This window comes from Marmota flaviventris, chromosome 2, assembly GCF_047511675.1.
Source record: "Marmota flaviventris isolate mMarFla1 chromosome 2, mMarFla1.hap1, whole genome shotgun sequence".
Taxonomy (NCBI): Eukaryota; Metazoa; Chordata; class Mammalia; order Rodentia; family Sciuridae; genus Marmota; species Marmota flaviventris.
In genome coordinates, this window is record NC_092499.1 from 103653778 (window position 1) to 103677425 (window position 23648).

Below are 23648 nucleotides of genomic sequence, written 5' to 3' on the forward strand. Positions count from 1 at the left end.
TGGCATTAGAGCAGATTATGCTAAGTGAAGCTAGCCAATTCCTAAAAAACAAATGCCAAATGTTTTCTTTGATATAAGGAGAGTAACTAAGAACAGAGTAGGGTCGAAGAGCATGAGAAGAAGATTAACATTAAACAGGGATGAGAGGTGGGAGGGAAAGGGAGAGAGAAGGGAAATTGCATGGAAATGGAAGGAGACGCTCGGAGTTATACAAAAGTACATACAAGAGGAAGTGAGGGGAAAGGGAAAAATAATACAAGGGGGACAAATGAATGTCAGTAGAGGGGGCAGAGAGAGAAGAGAGGAGGGGAGGGGAGGGGAGGGGGGATAGTAGAGGATAGGAAAGGCAGCAGAACACAACAGACACTAGTATGGCAATATGTAAATCAATGGATGTGTAACTGATGTGATTCTGCAATCTGTATATGGGGTAAAAATGGGAGCTCATAACCCACTTGAATCAAAGTGTGAAATATGATATATCAAGAACTATGTAATGTTTTGAACAGCCAACAATAAAAAATTAAAAAAAGAAAAAAGAAAAACTTGTACCGAATTTAACCAAAAGAAAGAGAAGACCCAAATTAACAACAATAGAGATGAAAAAGGTATACTACAAAAGACAACATTCATAAGATCCTTCAGGAAAATCTTGGAAAACTACATACCAAAATAAATGGAATATCTAGAAGAAATGGAGGAGATTCTGGACACATATTTGAAAAATCCAAATAGATCAGTAATGAGCAATGTGACTGAAGCAGGAGAAAAATCTCCAAACAAGGAAAAGCCCAGGCCTAGACAGATTCAATGCTGAACTTTACCAGACTTTTAAAGAACTAACAGCAATGCTTCTTAAGCTATTTAGGAAAAAAAAAAAAAGGAAGAAAATGTTTCCAAACTCAGCTTACCAAGCTAGAATTACCCTGCAACCAAGACCTGATAATGACACAACAAAAAGAGAAAACTATAGACTAATATCCTTGATAAACATAAATGCAAATAAATGCAAAATCCTCAATAAAATACAAATCAAATTCAATGGCACATTAAAAAGCTTGTCCACAAGTTGGCTTCATGAAAGGGATGCAAGGATGGTTTAACACACACAAGTCAATAAATGTAATATAGCACATTAATACAAAAATTAATAGAGGATAAAAAAACATGATCTCAAAGAGAAAAAAAACTTTGATAAAATTCAGCAAAGCTTCATGATAAAATGCTCTGAATAAACTATATATAACACAGTCATACTTTAACATAATAAAGGAGATACATAAAACACCCATAGCCAACATCATACTGAATACAGAAAAATTGAAAGTGTCCCTTCTAAACTCAGCAACAAGGAGCTGGAGTTGTGGCTCAGCAGTAGAACGCTCACCTAGTGAATGCGGGGCCCTGGGTTTGATCCTCAGCACCACGTAAAAATGAATAAATAAAATAGTATTGTGTTCAGCTACAACTAAAAAATAAACACTAAAATAAAATAAATAAACTCAGCAATAAGACAAGTATACCTATTCTCACCAATCTTTTTTTTAATTGAATATGACAGTGGAATGCATTACAATTATAATTTTTTTATAAATACGACAGTGGAATGCATTACAATTTTTTTATAAATATGACAGTGGAATGCATTACAATTCATATTACACATATAGAGTACACTTTTTCATACCTCTGGTTATATATAAAGTGTATTGACACCAATTCGTGCCTTCATACATGTTCCACCACTCTTATTCAATATAGTAGTACTTAAAACCTTAGCCAGGCCAATCAGGCAACAGAAAGAAATAAAAAGGATAAAGTTAGGATAGGAGGAAGTCAATGTATCCCTTGGTTACAGACACAATTCTATACTCAGAAAATCCTAGACTCCACCAAAATACTCTTAGAACTGACAAATTCAGCAGAGTTGTAAGATTTTACAAAATGCACACACAAAAATCAGTAGCTTTTCTAGACACCAATAACAAACTGAGAAAGAAATCAGAAAGCAATCCTATTCACAGTAGTCTCAGAAAACAAAAACTAAAATACCTAGGAATAAATAAAACCAGGACTGTGAAAGACTTCTATAATAAAAATGACCCCAAAGAGGTATAAACAGAAAGAACTTGAAGGAAAAAGAAAAAACTAATGGAACATGGGAAGGCTTCCCATGTTCGTATTAGGAGAATATAATTTAAATGGCTATACCACCAAAAGTGATCTATATATACCATGCAATCCCTATGAAAATATCAATGACATTATTCACAGAACTTGAAAAAAATCCTAAAATTTGTATAGAATCATAAAAGACCTAGAATAGTCAAAGCAATCCTCAGCAGAATGCACAATGTAGAAGCCATCACAATACCTGATTTAAAAATATACTACACAGCTGTAGTAACAAAGATATGTACTGACATAAAAACAAACATGAAGGCTATGAATAGAATAGAAAAACAAGAATAAAGCCACAAATCTAGTGCCAACAGATTCTTGACAAAGGTGTCAAAAACATGTCAGAAAAAAGAAACCTTTTCAAGCTGGATAGAAAACTGGATATTCACTTATAAAAGACTGAAAATACCAGACCCTATCTTACATCCTGAACAAAAATAAAGTCAAGATGGATGGATCAAAGACTTTAATGTAAGACCTGAAACTCTGAAACTACTAGAAGAAAACATAGGGGAAATATTTCAAGATACTGATACAAGCAATCGTTGATTGCCTGAATAGGACTTCAATAACTCAGGGAACAAAAGCAAGAACTGACAAATGGGATGATATTAAACTAAAATGCTTTTGCAGAGCAAGGGAACAACAGAATGAAAAGACAGCCTATAGAATGGGAGAAAACTTTGCCAACTACTCATCTAACAAATTATTAATATCCAGGACATATAAAGAACTCAAAAAACTTAACAACACAAGCACAAGTAATCTAAATTTTAGAATGGGCAAATTATCTACACAGACACTTCTCTAAAGAAATACAAATGGCCATAAATATAAGAAAAAATATTCAATATCTTCATCTATCAGGGAACTACAAATCAAAACTACATTGAGATTCTATCTTACCTTAGTCAGAATGCTATTATCAAAAAAAAAAAAAAAAAATCCAAAAATGCTTGCAAAGACATGAAAAAAAAAAAAAAGTCTTACACTCTTGTGGGAATATAACAGTACATCAGTACATACAGACACTATAAAAATGGGTATGAAGGTTCCCCAAAAAATTTTTAAAAAATTAAAATTGGAACTATCATATGATTCAACTTTATCAATTCTGGGTATATTATTATTATCCAAAGGAAATGAAGTCAGCATACAAGAGATACCTACATATCCATTTTTACTACAGTACTATTCACAATAGCCAAGCTATGGAATTAGACTAGTTGCTGATCAACATATGAGTGGGATAAAGAAAATACGTTATATATTATTCAGCCATAAAAATGAATGAAATCACGTCATGGGCAGAAAAAAAAAGATGAAATTGGAGGACACCATATTAAGCAAAATAATTAAGAGACAGAACAAGCATTATATTTTTTTCTCATATGTGGAAACTTAAAAAATAGCTAGGATGTAGCACAGTGGTAGAGCCTAGCACGCACAAAGCCCTGGGGCCAGTCAAGTCTCCAGTACTGCCCAAAATACATAAAGATAACCTGGAAATAGGAAAGACATTCTTAGGGAAGAGAAAAGGGACAAAAGGTAGGGGTCAGAAAGGAAGGACAAGAGAGGGTAGGAAAGTGGATGGATATGACCAAAGCACAATATATATACATGCATTGAAACATCACAGTGAAACTTCTTAATTTGTACAATAAGGACATATTAATAATTATAAATTTAAAAATTAAAAAATTTCAAAAGAATAACTACAAGATTAAAGTCTGATTAGTTGCAGGGAGGACTGAATGTAGCCTTTTTTTTGTCCTCTCCATCTATAATGCAAAACATAAAAAACATCAGGTGTCTCACCAAAACATTACAAAGAAGAGGAAATTGAAAATACTCACAGGGGAATAGTTTCATATAGAACCTAAGCACTAAATTGAAGTGATTAGAGGCTACACTACACTACTACTAAAGCTGGAAATGGTATAGATCAAATATAGTCTGTACATTAATAAAGAGCCTGTATTTAAAAATTTAAAAGGATCCCCTTGCTTTTTTCTTTCTTTTTTTGTAAAATGCGACAAAAAAGTTGTGTATCGTTGAAATAGTGAGCAAGAACTTTTCCTTACTTCTTTGCCACAGAACCCTTCTTTTTCTTATATAATCTAAAAAAATTCCTTAAAATCTGAATTTCAGAGCCTCCTACAATAATAAAAAGCTCAAACTAGTTCAAGAGAATTATATAAACTATGCTCTGGACTGTGTTAAAACAATTATTTCATATGAAACACTTCACCATTTGAAGTTTATGTCTGAGTATTAAAAATTAAAATGTAAAAACTCAGATTTTCATATGTAATGTGACATGTACATGTTAGCGATTATGAAATAAGGTAACAAAATATCTAAGTTATTAAAAAATTAAACAATAAATGTTTTCTAAATTTGAAAAACAATGTGACCAATAAAATATTGATTTTTTTTAAATAAAATAAGAATAAGCATCCATTATAAATATATGAACTTAATTTCTTAAATCTGATGATTAAGGAATGCCAGTCTTACATAATTACTATGAAAGCAGATTTTTATCTAAGCTAAATAGAAATTCCATTATGAGAAGATTTCTGATCTAAATATTGAGATAGACCATATTGACTGTAAATCTCAAAAAATTCCTTTTTGAGAGGGGGAGTCTCACTACGTTGCCCAACTGGCCTTGAACTTGTAATTCTCTATCCTCATCTTCCCAAGTAGTTGCAAATATAATCATGTGCCACCATGCCTGGTTTCAACCTTTATAAAAATTAAATTCTGAAAGCTTTACCTTCATGTGATTTTTCAAAGGATCCAAAAGATTGAAATGAATATTGCACTTTGGACAAGCTCTTGGAAAAGGTGTTCCATTTTTAGATTGATTTGATGACGTGTTTGCACCTAAAATAAATTCAGAACATTTATGATTCAAAACTTATCACTTTTTAACATTAAATAATCACTGATAGTTTCAAAATTTATAATAATTTCTAAAATTTATGTATAAATACTATAGTAATTTTTATTTATATGTCAGATTTCATATTTACCTTTTGATGGCATAGCCTGGGAAGATGTCAGTGAAGGAGATTTAACTGAAGGAAATTCAGCTGGAGAATTTGTTCCAGAAACACCCTCACAGGGCTTAGGCTTTTTTGGATTAACACTGTTTACTTCAGAAGCAGAAGGACGTTTTGATAAAAATGAACTTTCATTCACACCTACAATGATTTAAATAGTGGAAAAAATATTTTAGAACACCTAGAATACTACTCATAACTAAGTACAAATACTTTGGAGTTAATTTACAGATAATATAATTAATTACCATATCACACAAATAACAACAAAAATTAAGTGATCCAAACTCAGAGCATATACAGAAATAGTATAAACATTTATTATAAACTCCAAGAATTAAGATAATTTGTAAAATAACCTTTCTATGCAAGAAATTCTAACTGTGGCTTCAAACAGAAATATATAAACTGCTATTATAAAAGAAGCCAGACCAAAAATTTTAAAGCAGAAAACACTGAACCAAGTTCCCAGAAATAAATTACTTTTGGATACTTACATGTGTTAGAATTTGTTAAAAAAAAAAAAAAAAAATCTGACAATAACTTTTATTTGTTCCAAAAATTGATACCCTCATATGCTTTTTTATTTAGCAACTTAAAATGTCTACTGCAATGTTAGCTCTTTTCTCACCTAACAAACTGCAGAGTGGTCTACTGACAGCTTTAGGTGATTTTAACCACTTATTGCCATGTACAAAGTGGAAACAACTAAGTTTGAATAATATTTTACTCATTCATATGAAAGGGCACATAATGCAGGGAGTTAGTATAAGAATTTTCATACTATGTTCCCCAGAATTTAATGGGGTCATTTTAGGGAATATATTGGGCCATGTCTGATAAAAAAACACTTTTCCATTTTATTTATTAGATATTCACATAAAATTTTGTTTGTACAGGAATTTCATTAAAAAAAAAAAAAAAAAACTCTTCCATTTAAAAACCATTACCTTAAGGATAAAGGATTTAGACCTATTTAGAGCATTACTAAGAAAAATGGGGATATTTAGACTATAACCAAGCCAGGCAAAGTCCTTTTAGAAAATAATACACAATGGGCTTTGTAAAAATGGATTCTGAAACTGAACATCAAATTTTAATAATGCCAACTATACACTAAAAGTAGAAGCAGTGAATAAACTACAAACATTCTAGGCTTTTAAGTCAGACAAGATAAGTTCAAATCCAGATTATGTCACTCTCTAGCTATGCACTCTTAAGCTTATTTAATTAATTTCTCTGAGTTTCAGCTTCCTTTTTTGTAAAATAAGTTATAATGCCTTATTTTACAGAGCTATTTAAGAAAAAGATAATATACTTAAAATATCCCAAGAAAATATTTGGTACATAAAAAGCATTCAGTAGAAAGTGAAAGCTACTATCATTACTAACAAAATATTTTCCATCTTTATTTTAGAGGGGAAAAAAATTATTCCAACAGATATAATAGTAAGAGCAAATATGCCATAAAAATAAAAAGTATTATAGTAGTTAGCTTCTCTGTTCCATCCTTTGAGATAACATAAAAATGATCTCCCACTAATGAAGCACTCTATTACAAACTGCAGGTCTATAAGAAAGATTCCATGAGATCCCTTTAGCATTCTTGTGAGATGTTTAGGTTAACCGAAAAACCACTAAGTGCTACCATTTCAAATGAATCAATTGATTTTACAACAGGCTAAATAGTAGAAATAGATTGCTTTAATGGAAGAATTTAACAGAAGAAATCTCAATGTTAAAAAAAGTCACTTGCATTTGATTGAACTTCTGATTCTTTAACTTATCTCTGTTCTATTAGGCTGTGTTATTCCCTACTTTCAAGAAATTCTATCTCTGCCAGTATAAATCCTATACTCACTCAAGATCAAACTCAAATTCAATCTTCTCTGAACCCTCATAATTTCGACAGTGTTACTGAACATCATAGTACATATAATTATTCATATTTATCATACATAACTGCTGTCATGTCATTTAAACCTTATAAATGCATTTTTAAATTTACTTATCTTATTTGGCCATCAGAAAAGCCCTGAATAGAATGGCAATCATCAAGAATACAGGCAACAATAAATGTTGGTGAGGATGTGGGGAAAAAGGTACACTCATATATTGTTGGTGGGACTGAAAATTGGTACAACCACGATGGAAAGCAGTATGGAGATTCTTCAGAAAACTTGGAAGGGAACCACCATTTGACCCAGTTATCCCACTCCTCAGTTTATACCCAAAGGACTTAAAATCTGCATATTAGAGTAATGCAGCCATGTCAATGTTTATAGAAGCTCAATTCACAATAGCTAAACTATGGAACTAATCTAGGTTTTCTTCAATAGATGAATGGGTAAAGAAAATGTGGTATATATATTTAATGGATTATTACTCAGCTTTAAAGAAGAATGAAATTATGGCATTCGCCAGTAAATGGATGGAGTTGGAGAATATCATGCTAAGAGAAATAAACCAACCCCGAAAAATCAAAGGCCAAATGCTTTCTCCAATATCTGGATGCTAATTCACAATAAGGTGGGAGGCACTACAGAAGAATAGCATTACCTTAAATTAGGTAGAGGGAAGTGAAGGGAGGGGAGAGGAGGGAAGGTGATGTGGGGATAGGAAGGATCATAGAATGAAACAGACATTATTACTTTATGTATATGTGATGGCATGAGCAATATGTTTCTACAACATGTACACTAAGAAAAAATGAGAAATTATATCCCACTATGTACATCAAAGTGCATAAATGCATTCTCCTGTCATGTATAACTAATTAAAACAAATTTAAAAATTAAAAAAAAAGCCTGGAATAAACTATATTAAAAATTAAAATAAAGGGCTGGGGTTGTGGCTCAGTGGTAGACTGCTCACCTAGCATGCGTGAGGCATTGGGTTCAATCCTCAGCACCACATAAAAATGAAAGAGATATTGTGTGTCCACCTACAACTAAAAAAATAAAATATTTAAAAAAAAAAAAAGAATTTAAGTAAAATCTCCAAATGGCTGATTCAGGTATGGTGAATGAATGCATAATATAAGAAAAATGAGTATCTCTACTTTGAATAATATCAGAAAACAAAAGTGGAAAGAGGTTAACTGACTAAAAATTCTCCAGATTAGAGGTTCAAACTTACTTCTTTCAAATTACCTTATTTACTGCTCAGACTAAAGTTTCATTCTCTATATCAGAAAACCTGGCTAGAGAATAGGTGTCATTATCCTTACTTTTAAGAAGTTTCAAGAATTCATATCTTTTTTATGAATAAAAGTCCATGCGTTTTGTAAAACCAGATTTAGCACAAATATATCCCCATTTCTCTTTGGGTCTTACCTACTTTATTAACTAGAAGTTTACTAGGTATGTAGTGACACCAAGAGAAGTGAGTATCAAATATTGCTGAAAAGAAAAACAGTGGTGTACATCTAAAATCGCAATGACTGACTCATGAGGCTGAGGTAAGAGGATTGAAAGTTTGAGGGCAACTCAACAACAGCTAGTCTCAAGTAAAAATATTTTTTATAAAGCTCTGGGGATACAGTAGCTCAGTGGTAGAATACTTGCTTAGCACATGTAATGCCCTAGATTCAAATCCTCTATACCACACACAAAAAAAAGGAAAAACATTAAGCATTATTACTATGGAAAAAGAATGGACAGAAGTTGAGTTTGGTAGATTCTTCACACTGATCTGTTTAGTAAACAACCTAAAAACTCCAAAAAAATCATATACATCTCTACTTCATCAAATATTTGAAACACATATAAATTGCCAGTATATAAAGATTAAGTACTTTGATTACAGAAAATTTTCAATAAGACAAAATTCATACTATACAAATGTATTTTAGATTAATGAAGAATTTTGTTATACCCTCAATGAACTTAAAATCTTCTTCAATAGGTAAATTTCATTACTTCTTCAAATAGCATTTACTGAGTACTTACTATGTACAAATCATTTCTTTAATGTGGTTACTTTACACTAACACTTTAAAATCATGTTTTACTATCATATTGAGACCATTTATTGGACTAGAGTGACACTAACCTAATGAAGAAATCAATAATAACAAACACTTTTTCCCCTAAGTGGTCATAGAAACTAATTTTTAAAATAGAATATTTAGGGCATATGAGGACCTCTCTAATTCATATAAATTACTTTAAGGTGTTAAGTTTGGCTCCAAGTGAGAATGAGTTCAAAGAAGTTTAGCCAAGATTTTATATAAAGTTACCCAAAAAGGCATTCAAAAACTATTAGCACAACTCCATGTTACAATATATGAAAGACTTCACAAGAGAGTATGAGCTTCAAAATAGAAAGTTAATTCCATAAGCAAATTCATCAAGTTTCTTTTATAACTTTTTGGAAAAAGTACTAATACCAACCTGCTATAGAAAGTGTTGGTCCCCCTTGGTAATGTGATATTCCTGTCTCCTGGGTCAAGTCAAATAGTAACTCTGAAGAATTATTAGATACAACTCGTGATGAGCTCATTATGTAACCCTGTTAAAATATTTCAGAGAAAGAATATTACATTTATTCATTATAGTTATAATTATTTTTCATAAAATTTATAAATGCAAATTAATTATATGCCAATATTCTAAGAATAACCTTTGATGCCTCAATTATTAATAAGCTTAAAAACACAAAGATGATTTCTAATTTGCCAAAATTATAATTTACTAAACTTTGAAAGCAAGCTAATAGAGCTGGTCTATTCCTGACTAGCCAATTAATTTGAAGGAAAAATTATAGTCCAACATTTTCAAGATAAAAGAAAAGTAAATCCATTTTACATTAATAACAGTGATACACTCTGAGATGGATTCTAAAAATGCTGTATCACCATCAAAAAGCAAATAATAGAACTGGGCAAAATCTTGGGCTAAACAAGGAGACAAGTATAAAACATATTAACATGGTTATAAAAATTAAAAGCTCTTGTGCGTCTAAAAAAATTCTGCATCCTGGTGTCTGGGATGTGGCTCAGCGGTAAAGCACTTGCCTCCCACATGTGAGGCACTGGGTTCGATCCTCAGCACCACATAAAAGTAAATAAACAAAATAAAGATACTGCATCCATGTACAACTAAAAAATATTTTTTTAAAATCCTGCTTTCAAAATATCAATACAAACAAACAGAAAGGACGAATATATCACACAATATGAATTTTGGAACTATCTTTCTTGACTATAGGTCAGAACTATCTTTTCTGACTATAGGTCAGAAAAGACTGGTCCCCTCACTCTTCCTATCATCCCACAGAAAGCTGTGGTAGGCCAATCTCCCCTTTTATAAGGCAAATATAAAAGCAACCTGGCCAGTAAGAATGCCAAGCAGACAGGGAATAGAATAGAAGTTATTTACAGAAGTGATCTGGGTCAGCAGCCCTGCTCCTAGAGACCAGAGCCTCAAAGGAAATTTCAGCCCTTCCATGAGGAGAAAGGGTGGTTCAAACTAGCAGGAAGATCTCAAGAAAACAGAAGTGAAAAGTATGAGATGAACTATGCTGTGGTCAAATATACAGTAATATATACATTTATATGAAAATATACACATACACTTATTATAAATAATTATGAAAATTGTGGTCAATAAATTTAGGAATATTCAAATAGCATTGTATGTTAAGAATGCTGACACATACACAAAACACACACCACAATATTATGCTCCAATGCCATTTTCATAAAAGACAATCATTGTTGAGAGTAAGCCAGACCACTCTACATGTTGTAATATATAGCAAGCAAGTTTTAAGATTAACAATGCTTAAAAATCAAACTGGAAAAAAAGACAGCTACTTTTAGAAAAAAAAATGGGCAAAGGACATAAACTGAGATAATTCAAACTAAAATGCAATGGCCAATATATTCAAAATACCTTTTTTCCAACATACTAGTCAAAGAAATGCAAATAATAGTGTTTATTGAATTGGCATTCTTCAATACTACAAAATATATAATTAGCGGCTACTCTTAAGAATATCAAGATCAAAAAAAGAATTAATAACTGCAGAAAACATAAGACTAAGAAAAAACTACAAGGTGAGATCATGAATAGGATCCTGGAAAGAAAAGGAACATTAATGGAAAAACTGGTGAAATTCTATTAAGGTCTGAGGTTTAGTTCATGTTAATTGCCTGTGATAAAAAGTTAACATTGGGGGAAAATGGGTAAGAGAAATATAGGAACTGTTTGAATTATTTTTTTCTTGTAAGACTAATGATAGAACTGTTATGTCTTATTGATATATGGTTCCCTTAAGCAGTGGGAGGGAGGGGAAGGAAGGGAGCAAGGGAGTAGGAATGATGTGGAATGAGTTAGACATCATTACCCTAAGTATATGTATGAAGACATGAATGGTGTGAAAATACTTTGTGCACAATCAGTGACTTGAAAAATTGTGCTCTATATGTGTAATATGAAATCAACTGCATTCTGCCATTGTGTATAACAAATTAGAATAAATAAATAATTTAATTAAAAAGACTAATGATAGTTTGAATAAAGTTAAAGTTTAAAAATGATGACTGGGGATGTGGCTCAAGCGGTAGCGCGCTCGCCTGGCATGCATGGGGCGCTAGGTTCGATCCCCAACACATAAAAATAAAAAATAAAAATATTGTATCCACCTAAAAACTAAAAAAATAAATAATTTTTTTAAAAAATGATGAAACATTCACTACTGGCAAAGTAGAGGTTATATTTTGGTATAATCTGCATAATAATGTTAGCAGTAGTTACCAAAGCCTTTAAAAGGTTCACATGATTAAATTATTCTACATTCAAGGATTCATGATGAGGAAATGAAAGTGTAATGGAAAATTATTTATAATAGCAGAAACATTAAAACCTATATATCCAACAATAGGGGAGTGGTAAAATAAATTGATGGATAATCATGCAACTATTAACATTAAGATTTTGAGAAATAATCAATGATATGATCCAAGTAGAATGTTCAGTAAAAAGTGAAATACATATTGACATATACAACATGGTCCTGATATATTCTTCTCTCTTTTCTAAACTTTCCTCACAAAATACATATTATTTTATAACAAAATTTGAAATATTTTGTTTATAAATTGAGGGCTGATCAAGTTTAAGAATTTTGCTTTGTTACTAACTTTCCAATTGACACAGGGTTGTTAAGAAGTTATAGAAATAAGTTATTATTGTAACACAAGTAACATCTAGAATTTAGGACCAAAAAGGCAGATATGGATATCTGAGCCTTAAAATGTAGTTTAAAAAAATCAATAATGCCATACTGAACTATAACTAAGCAAAATTTTACTTCAATTTAAATATTTTTTCTAAATATATGCACTTTAAGAATTGAAAATTTCATTTTCTAAAATAGTTCTTTTAACATAAGTATAATAAAGTTAATGCTGTTAAACACTTTTCTAGAAGAAAACTCTGGTTAATTATCACAATTTCAGAGAGCAGGCAATCCACTAATCAACAAATAAATAATTAAAATAATTCTCCAATTGAGAATTTTTAATGAATTATAAAAACAGTCCAGAAAAATGTCATATACAATAATAAGAGTAGAACAAGCACTTTACTGGCATTCAGAAGATTTGCATTTTTATTTAACTATGTAACCTTGGGCAATTCACTTCTGAACTTCAAGTTATTCATCTTCCGACAAATAACAGCCACAATTATGTTTATATGTAATTGCTTGTCATAGTAAATATATCAAGTAGTCATCACAAAAGAACTAATAAAGCCCTTCCTGGTTGAGGAAGGTTCCCAATACAGCACCATTTATTTTGGATGGAGCCGAAATTAGAATCCTGGTCTGACCCTTAAGCTGTATCATACTAACTTTATAAGTAATAATATATTCCATCCCTGCCTACCTGAAAGAGATGATGAAATACAAAGACAGTTCATGGAAAAAGTAAACATACACACATACAAAACATGACATAAAATGGGAAACTATTAATCAATTTATTAAAACCAATGGCTTCCAAAATACGGGGAGAAAGTTCCTTAAATAGGATTCTCAATTCATTCTAGAATACACCTCTATCATTCTTAACTTTATGGAGATCCCTGGGAGTTCTTAAAAATCTATTATTTCCAGGCCCCACCCAGACCAACTGGCAAAACTGTTGTTTTTTTTTTTTTTTTTTTTTTTTTTGGTTTTTTTAAAGAATCCAAGAATTGGGAACCACCAATTGAAGTACTTTGATTTTAAAACTAGGCCTACAAAAACACAATAGTCCAAGTCAAAAAAGTCTCTAGTTTTTAACTTTGTAACATCAAAGATACCACCTGGCTTTGTTATTTTTCCCCCCAAGTTATGTTTGAAATATTTTTATTTATAAACTTCATTAAATAATTGAGTTTTCGCTTTCTCATTTTCCCCCTAAATGCCAAACAGCTTATGACAATCATGAGAACACCATTAAGTTAATTTGATTCTAACTAACAGCAAATAATTTTTACATTCTGGGTAGCCTTCCACCTCACTTCAAGAAATAATAGGATGCTGTCAAGATCAGAGTGGCAGATGTTAAGTTTTCCAAAATTCTAATCTTTGCTTGAAAGCTCAAATTTTACCATAATCAAGAAATACTACTATCAGTCATTTTCCTTGAGATGGCAGGTACACTGTGTTCAATTTTGAGGAAGTGATTGCCAACTACCCAAAATTGAAGAACTGTGCCTGGCAGATATATACTAAAGTGGCCGCCACAATTCCCACCTCCTGTTAATCATATCCTGTGTGATTCCCTCCCTTTGTGTAGGACCTCTGACTTGCTTCTAACCAGTAGAATACAGCAAAAGTAATAGGATAAACATGATTTTCTATTCGTAATTACATTACTTCAGACTCTAATGACATTTTGCTAAGGATTCTCCCTTAATACCTTTGAGAAAGCAAGCAGCCAACCTGGGAAGACCCATCTGGCAAAGAATGAACCAAAAAACAGTCAGATACTGAGACTCAGTTTGACAACCTATAAGGAAATGAATGCTACCAACAACCATGTGAACTTGGAAGCAGATACTTCCCCCACAGAGCTTCAGATAAGACTGCAACTTCAGGAACCACATACTGAAAGCGGCCTTGTGAGACCCTAAAGCAGAGGAGCCAGCTAAACCATGATCTGACCCACAGTAATATTACATAAGACTGTGAGATAATGCATGTGTTGTTTTAAGTCACATACATATGTGATAATGTTGATACAAAAAAATAAATAAATAACACACCATGGTTTGTCAGTCATTGTTTCAAGTAAAAATGGTGTTCTAATTTTTGTTGTAATTAATCTTGGAATTTTATTCCTTTACAATTGCCAAAAAATAAAGATAAAAAATAAAAACAGCACAATAAGGAAGTCTCGCGTCATACAATGTACACAAATGCGCATATATTTTTCAAATTAAATCCATTACTATATTTCTTATAAAGAATTATTTATTGGTTCTTAGGGATTACCTGAAAAATGTAGTCCTGGTCAAAAGGAAAGAAAAGATAAGATGGGGAGAATTTCTGAAGTGTGAAAGATACAATATACGTAGTTGTATAAGTACAAGATTACAGTCCCTGAACAGAGGTCTGCAATCTTGTGCAAAGGACCTATAGTTTCCTCTACCAAAAGTTATCCTTTACCAGTAAAACCATCAACAGCTGCTTGAGGATAGGGTAGGAACCACTCAAACTTGATTAGGCACATTGTAGGAAAAATTTGAGCCCAGGTTTATGTATCTATACACAGAATGGGTCTGATTATCTATGTTTGGTGTAATGATTCCCTTTCTGCATTTTTGGAGTACTATTCATAAGTATAGGATGCTCTATCTCCACATCACTTGACATGGAGGACTTGTGTAAAGATATGGTAAGGGACCAGCAAGATCAACAGATACGTAGGAGCACAATACCATCTATTATGCGTAAAACTGGATACACAGGGAATAGAGTGAAATGTCAAAGAAACATCCTGGTACACAGGGAAGACAACCAAAAACCAAAAAAACAGCCTTCTTCTATCCATGTGTTATCCAGTAAAACTCTATGCCTGTAGCCACTAAATTACCAGGTAAGGGTTCCATATACCATGCGATAAACAAGGAAAGAAAATTTAGACTAAAAAGAATATAAGACAATAAGAAAAAGATAACTCTTTTAATTCTGGGCTTAAGGAATGAGAATTTCCTAAGATATAAGTAAAACAAACTCAAACTTTCAAATTTTCATACCCCAATTCCATTTATAGTCTAGGTAAGGCATGACCAATATTGAAAGGTAATTAAAATGAAGCAGAAAAATAACTGTTAGTTTCGAAATCCAAAAGGTCATGACCTGGAAACTCACCTGGATCCCTACCCCTTAGACCATCTGGTGCCATCTACCGATTTCATGAAACTTTCAATGAAGTGCTCTGAAAAGGACTTCGCACACCGCTCAAACTGTTAGGCTTAGAAAAGAGCTAATTCTTCTATAAGAATCTACAGTCTTTTAACAAAAGGATTATATATAATTTGGGATTAGTAATATCTAGGGAAAAAGCATTCCAGTATTATGGATTAAGTAGACGTCTTACACATAGTCTCCGCCTTATGGGAGAAAACAGGGGAGGTTCATAACGGTCACCTTTTTCAGGTATAATGAGACGAGGAAAAAACCTATATGCCCTACATAGGGATCACTTCCATTATAAAGCTATTATTAAATATTTAGTTCAAGAATAAATTTGGGAAATGTCTATTTAGATACGATGTTCTATTTTTAAAAAACAGATAGTGTAGCTCGTAATTCAATCACACAAGCACCAAACTTCAGACACAGAAGTACTTTATGTATACTATTTCATCACGCAAAATATTTTAAAAGACAAATATTAATGGGTAGAGTTTAAAAATTAATAACATTAATGTTTCATACTTAAACTGGTGTTAATAGATCTTAGTAGTTTCATCAAGGAAATGAGCATTCATATTAGTCACCTACCGTATATTCACAATTAAAATTTTTTATTGTGAATTTATTGTGAATATACGGTAGGTGACTAATATGAATACTACTGGTACAGTTTGGTGCCACTACTTTGATTCCCACTTAAGGCATCAGTAGCTTACTCACACCATTGCTTCAACATCATCAATGCAAATGTCAACATAGTAGAAAAGGCAAAATTAGTATCTTCAACTGCGATGACAATATCATTGATTTCCAAACCCAGAGAGAGTTTTAGGGAACCCCAGAGGACTTCACAGACTATCCATTGAGAACTGATAGAACTAGGCAATGCTTCCAATTTTTAGAAAGCATACATTCATATACAATGTATAGTTATGTGTGTGTACCCACACATAAAGAATGGTTTAGCCTACAATGAAATCTCAGATCCTCGCCAGCTGTGTGATCTTGAGTGAATCGTTTAACCTCTATAAGCCTAAGTTTCCTCAACTATAAAATGGGGATAATAACAGCACATACTTCCTAGGGATGCTTAAGAATTAAATAAGATTAATTTATGCATAGCACTTAGCATAAATCCTTATGTATATTAATAGCTCAATAAATGATAACTATCACTATTAACTATTACTTTTTATTAAGGTTTTAAAACTAAACCAAGAAGGTATGTTTTTAGAATAAAAAGCTATGATGGTCTCTCAATAATTTTCCCTATTAAGAACACCTGACCCAGTTTGTGATCTTAAATATTTTGCCATTATGCAATATTCATTATTAATATTTTAACTCATATTTTGATACATAGTTTTCAACATTATATCTACTCAACTTAAGCATATTACCTGACTTATTAATAGGCTGGGGACTTAGTGCCTGCAACTATTACTTTGGGTACTATTTAAGCTATTATAAAAATGGTGACATTTTCTTATGATTTTGCTCTTACTGGATAACTACCTGTGACAGTCCAGAATTTTAACTGAGTACTGCTGATACTGATAAATAATATCAAACGTATCCCTGGGCTGACTATGTAGTTTCAAAAACACTTACAGGTTTAGAAAAAGGCTGAACAATAACAGAGCTATCTGAAGATCTAGATTCAGGATGAAAATTTACTGGCGAGGCGGCAACTGGATTTGATGTTGGGTTCGTATAGTGTTGACTTGTAGGCTTGAATGCAGCAGTAATACCTGTATTTTAAAATTACACAATATATTGAATATGTTTCTATTAATTTTGTCAAAATACTTTATTTAAAAATTAAAATAGTACAATAATACTGTACCTCGACTGAGTATGCCATTCTTTATTCCCCTTGAATATGAGCTGGGGTTAACTCTGTTCAAAATATCTAAAAAAATTATATTAATTTTAAAATATGTACTAAGAAAATAGAAATCACAAATTGAAAACAAACAGGTTACTAGAAAGAATATATAAATTATCACTAATTTAAGAACACAGTTAATTTTAAACACATACATCTTTAGCTTCCAAAGAAACAAAAGAAACAAGATTGTTAGCCTTAACTATTTTAAAGAGTAAGCACAACTGTTCTCATTAAAACTCAAGATCCAAAAGCCAGAAGTAAAAGGATGACAAATCTGATTATACACAAGTCAAAACTTTCTGCAACACAAAGAAATAGTACACACATTCAACAGCAGTCCAACACACAAAAAGAGTCTACATATTTGAAGTGTTCTAAAATGTATTTATATACAATCTACATCTTTCTTTGAACGGTGACAAGGTTGTACAGAAACTTGAGACTCATTCACACTTTTAAGCATTGCCATAGTAAGTTAAGAAAACAGTAATATGAAGGGCACATTACATTCTTTGATAAATTCTCCTGGTTTAAAACAAATGTATAAATAAAATCAGAAAGGATCTATTTTCTCCTTCTACTTGAAATCTATGTTATTTCTCTATACTTCAGACATCTCAGAGTGGATATCTTAGCAAGTATTGGTATCTTTACTCTAACAATATAACAATGTCCAGCCCAATTACTGTATATGAAAGCTAGTAATCCACAGAGGCTATTCTGCCAAAAAGTTAAAAGGATTTAAGTGTGCTAACTGCTACATCATCAAAGTACAGTGGCTATAGGTGATGTCCCTCTTTTTCATGAATATAAGTTGCTGAAAAATGGTTATGGTCAGAATCTACAACCCATCGAGGACTTAAGCCAGAGACTCTGAATCATTCACTGCCTATATACAGTTTTAGCCATGTATGAATGACAATGCAATGAGGCCTAGATGTGAGAACTTCCACCTGAGACTAATATACACTTAGTATATTCCAAATTTTAATCTAAGCATTCCAGATCCTTCCTTATGTAACTGCTAAATGAGAAAAGACAGAAATAAACAGATAAACAGTTTACTCGGATACACAGTTTCACTAGAAATTATTTCCAATCTCAGAAGACCTCCAATGCGACAAGCCAATCTAAGCCTACTTCTCTCTCACACCTCTGATATTTAACCTTTAGCTTCCCTCTAGTCTCCAATCACATCCCCATTTTGATTCTCAAGTTCTTACTGGCCTCCCCCTAATCTCTCATCCCTAACTCCTTACAGTAGAATAAGTACACTGAGTCCCATAAGACATTCACAAGTTTTCCATTAAAAATAATATCTTATAAAATTTGGCTTTAGTAAAAGTAAATGCTTACTGGAAATTGCTGGTTTTGAACTCGATATCTCTCCAACAAAGATGGGCTCATCATCATCATCATCCTCAACTTCTTTTACTTTCTTCTGCCATGGTTCCAGTTCTTCTTCTTCACATTCCATAAAGAGTTCTGCCATTTTAAAATTATCTAATTTTCAAAAGGAGAGAAGTAACCTTATTTTCAAAAAGAAAAATAAAAACATTTTGCGGGGTGAGTCCCAGGGATTGAACTAGCGGGCACTAGACCACTGAGCCATATCCCAACCCTATTTTGTATTTTATTTAGAGACAGGGTCTCACTGAGTTGCTTAACACCTCGCTTTTGCTGAGATTAGCTTTGAACTTGTGATCCTCCTGTCTTGGCCTCCCAAGCTGCTGAGATTGCTGGGATTACAGGCATGCACCACCACCGTGCCTGGCAGTAAAAACATTTTTATAATACCTGATATTGAAGATCTACTTTAACAATTCTAATAGCAATTTCTGAATTGATATTCGTAGTCAGTACCCTGTAATAACAATAAGAAATTCAAACCTCACTAGGATAAAAACTAGACAATTAAGATAGATTAAGAGGTAGATAGAAAGACAGAAAACGAAAGATATTAGTTATTTACCATAGATAGAAAACTTAGAAATAACAAAATCCAAAGTGAGCTTCAGTAGTACACCTAGATAAACATATTCTATCTAATCATTATCTTTCTAAAGAGATATTAACCACAGGTAGACTAAGACTAAGAAATAACAGGTAGGAAACAAACTAGAATTACTACCAAATTCAGGAATGTTAGGCACAGAGCAAAGCAGGGATAGGTGCTAAATTAAAATACAGAAAATGAGGGAGGCTTATACCAGCCAGAATATATTATATTTTCTCACCTGAAGAAACCGATCAAAGCAATACATACAGTAAATACCACTTCTCAGAAATTATGACCAAGTACACTGAGTTCCTAAGAAGCACTTAGATATAGATGGAACACCAATAACACCAGGATTTTAGGAAAACCTCCTATCCACAAAAGAAATAAAAATTTCCAGGGTTCTGGCAATATCTTTAATACATCATTTTTAAAAGGTAATTTTTTATTATACTAAAATAATATCATTTCCACTTCTAACTCAAAATTCAAGCAATATTCTACCATAAAACTGAAAGATATCAACTGAAATTATGCTCTGGAGACAGCATACAAAACAAATATTTCAACAAATTAGATGCCATTCTTTTATAAATATATAGAAAAGTATGTCACAAACCATTCCCTGGTATAATATTTAAGTGTTTAGTAATCTACCTATCAAAGGCCTTCCTATTTTTTCAGATGTCATCAACATCACAAACTGACCCCTTCCTTTTATAATTGTACTATTTTACTAGTTAGATAAGAGTTCTTTAAGTTTTTCAACTCAGATCATTAAAAATACTAAAATCTATATCACTTCTGCACAGAGTACCTTACCTTTACAGTCTATATCATTCCAGTCTACAACATAAAAAGGACATGGACTTGAAATCAAATTGAATGGTTCAAATCTTCACTGCCTTGTAATTGTATGACTGAAGAAATTACTTGAAGCTATTTATGATATCTACCTAAGTTTTATATACATTCAAGAAAATGGAAAACACCATGTAAAACATCCATTTTCAACTAGATACTCAACCAATTAATTGCCCATTTGCACTAATCCTTGGTTCAATTATAACTTCCTCAATAAACCATTATATTTTTATTTTCCTTTGAATTTTGAACTACATTGACAGTCAATATCATTCAATTCAAATGTTAAAATACATGATCTCAAACTACTCTCTTTCTTCACATCTTAATTTTACATAGCCACAGCCAAATTTAATTCACTGGGAATACATTTCCCCCACAACATTAGATAATCAACATACCCACAGCATGAGATAACGTATAGACAAGGTGAAGTAAGATAGTACCTAATTTTGAAAAATTAGGAAGATCCACTGTGAACTGATAATAAAAGTACTATTTATTTCCAGCTGATATATGTAATGGGTTAAATTGTGTTTTCTCAAAAGCCATATGCTAAATTCCTAACCCTCACTACCTCAGACTATGGCTATATTTATAGATAGACCTTTAGAAATAATTATGTTAAAATAAGGTCACTAGGGGCTGGGTGATAGCTCAGTGGTAGAGCACATGCCTCGTATGCATGAGGCACTAGGTTTGATCCTGAGCACCACATATAAATAAATAAATAAATAATATTTTTTTAAAAGGTCACTTGGGTGGCAATAAAATCCATATAACTGGTGTCTTTTAACAGAAGTGAAAAGTGGGATGTAGGCATATGCATAGAGAGAGGACCATGTGAAAACCTAATGAGAACATGGCTATCTACAAGCCCAAGAGAGAAGCCTGGCCCTCCCCTTGTGGCCCTCTGAAGAAACCACCCCTACCAACAAGTTAATCTTGGCTTTTTAGCCTCAAAAATTATGAGAAAACAAACTTCCATCCTATAAACCACCTAGTCTGTGGTACTTTGTTATGGCAGCCCTAGAGAACTGATAAGAGTATGCAAAGATCTTCCTTGTTCTTTCTCACAGGACTCTGCCATTGTTAAAATATCCAGAACACACTGCAGAGAAAAACGTTAAGGTCACATAGCACCTTTTTAATGTTTTCTAGAAATATTTTTTGTCTATGCATAGAAGAAACACATGAATATACTAAATTGATAGTTATCTCTGTTAACAAAAAGAATAAAGTTCACTTCTACTTTACTTTTTTATATGAACATTTGCTACTCCAACAATTTTAAGTTTTTAAGAAAAAGTCCTCCACCTTCTCTTGAAGCAGTTAAACAAAAGCCATACACACTGTCATCTGTTGTAGCCACAACACTTACCTTTTGGTTGAAAAGGGTTGTCGCCCATCAAGTTGCAGAGCTGATTTTCTGTAAATTGTCACCTAAGTACTGATACATGAGATCAGTCAATTTTATGAATCATTTTAAAGAACACTAAATATTAAAACATGGAACTTGGGATTAAGAAATTATTGGGGAGAATTTTGATCTTAAAACTCACCATGTGACTCCAAACAAGGCAGCAAGTTATATCTGTTTTCCTTCCTGTAAAATAAAGATATATTATCATTAGGGTGGGGTAATTAAACTACAATAAACTCTTTTTTCCTATAAAAAGCTCAATTTTTAAGTTGGATATGTTTGATATATACATAACTCATATAACTGATTCATCCCTAAATAAACCCAATTAAATAAATAAAATGATGGTTGTAGTAAGCACTTAATAATTGAACAAATGAATTACTAAATAAAAACAATTTTTAAACAATATTCTCTCATAAAAACTAGTAATCAATCACCTCATGATGTATTGTTTTAGTAAATCTGACTTTTCAAATGCCAATTGGCATTCATCTTTATTACCTACTTTTCACGTTTCAGAAATGTAATAATTTCTGTAAGAAAACAAAAGTTAAAATAAATTCTAGTTTATTATTCTATTTTTTTAGCAACTGAAAAGGAACAAAAACTTGGTTGGATACATTTCATCATAGATTGATACATTCAAAATATAACTACCGAGATCCACCCACACTGGCCTCTGCCGCGCAGGGCCCAGGCGCACAGGGCCCAGGAGAGCAGTCTTTTCCCAGCGGGGCAGACACTCGCCATAGCCAAGCCTCTGGTGCAGGACCACCCCTGTCTGACCAGTCGACTACTGCAGGAGCTCAGATCCAGCCCAGACTGCCACTCCAGCGCACTGGGTTCAGGCTCTGAGTAGGTCGGGTTCACCCCTCCCCCAGCGAGGCAGACACCTCCAGAGCCTAGCCTTTGGCACAAGACCACCTCTTCTACCAGCAGACTACCACAGGAGGTCAAGCCCAGTGGCCCAGATCCACCCACACCAGCTTCTGCAGGGCCCAGATCCAGGATGCAGTAGCATCCATTGAGGGTCTGGAAGCCCAACATCAAGGTGAGGTACAGATAATCTGCACAGGTACCACAAGAATATAGGGAAGAAACTGTAATGTCTCAGATCCACACTGCAAGAAAGGAAGACACATAGACAACATGAAAAAACAAGAGAGGAAAGTGCCCCAAACAAGACAGGACACTATAATAACAGAACGTATGGACAGCGAAGTTGATGAAATGTCAGAGAAGGAGTTCAGAAGGTTCATAATCAAAATGATTTGTGAATTAAAGAATGACCTAAATGAGCAAATACAAGCACAAATTGATCACTCCAACAAAGAAATAGGAGAGCAAATACAGGTAGCAAAAGATTGTTTCAAGATAGAGATAGAGACTCTGAAAAAAAAAAAAAGTCAGAAATCCTTCAAATGAAGGATAGCTTAAATCAAATAAAAAACTCAATAGAAAGCATAACCAACAGACTAGATCACTTGGAAGAAAGAATGTCAGATAATGAAGACAAAGTATACAATCTGGAAAATAAAGCTGACCACACAGTGAAGAAAGTTAGAAACCATGAACAGAACATCCAAGAATTATGGGACAGCATCAAAAGAACAAATCTAAGAGTTACTGAGATAGAGAAAGGCACAGAGTTTCAAGCCAAAGGAATGCGCAATCTCTTGAATGAGATAATATCAGAAAATTTCCCAAGCATGAAGAACAAATTGGAAAACCAAATACAAGAGGCTTACAGGACACCAAATGTACAAAATTACAACAGATGTACACCAAGGCACATTATAA

At 32.7% G+C, this 23648-nt stretch overlaps 1 protein-coding gene across 6 annotated transcripts in view; it reads right to left on the minus strand.

The window, feature by feature from the left end:
* Positions 1-23648, minus strand: part of Znf280d (zinc finger protein 280D) — a 122157-nt gene that overhangs the window by 77298 nt on the left and 21211 nt on the right. For 3 of the 6 annotated variants that reach the window (XM_071608296.1, XM_027925931.2, XM_071608298.1), the window contains exons 2-9: positions 21985-22028; positions 21804-21872; positions 18916-19062; positions 17515-17580; positions 17280-17419; positions 9647-9764; positions 5223-5393; positions 4964-5073 (exon numbers count right to left, since the gene is read on the minus strand). In XM_071608296.1, coding sequence (XP_071464397.1) covers positions 4964-5073; positions 5223-5393; positions 9647-9764; positions 17280-17419; positions 17515-17580; positions 18916-19062; positions 21804-21831 — 780 coding nt within the window. In that variant the 5' untranslated portion in view covers positions 21832-21872; positions 21985-22028. Of the gene's footprint in view, positions 1-4963; positions 5074-5222; positions 5394-9646; positions 9765-17279; positions 17420-17514; positions 17581-18915; positions 19063-21803; positions 21873-21984; positions 22029-23648 lie in introns of those variants that run through there. The other 3 variants (XM_027925932.2, XM_071608295.1, XM_071608297.1) reach the window with 3 other exon arrangements.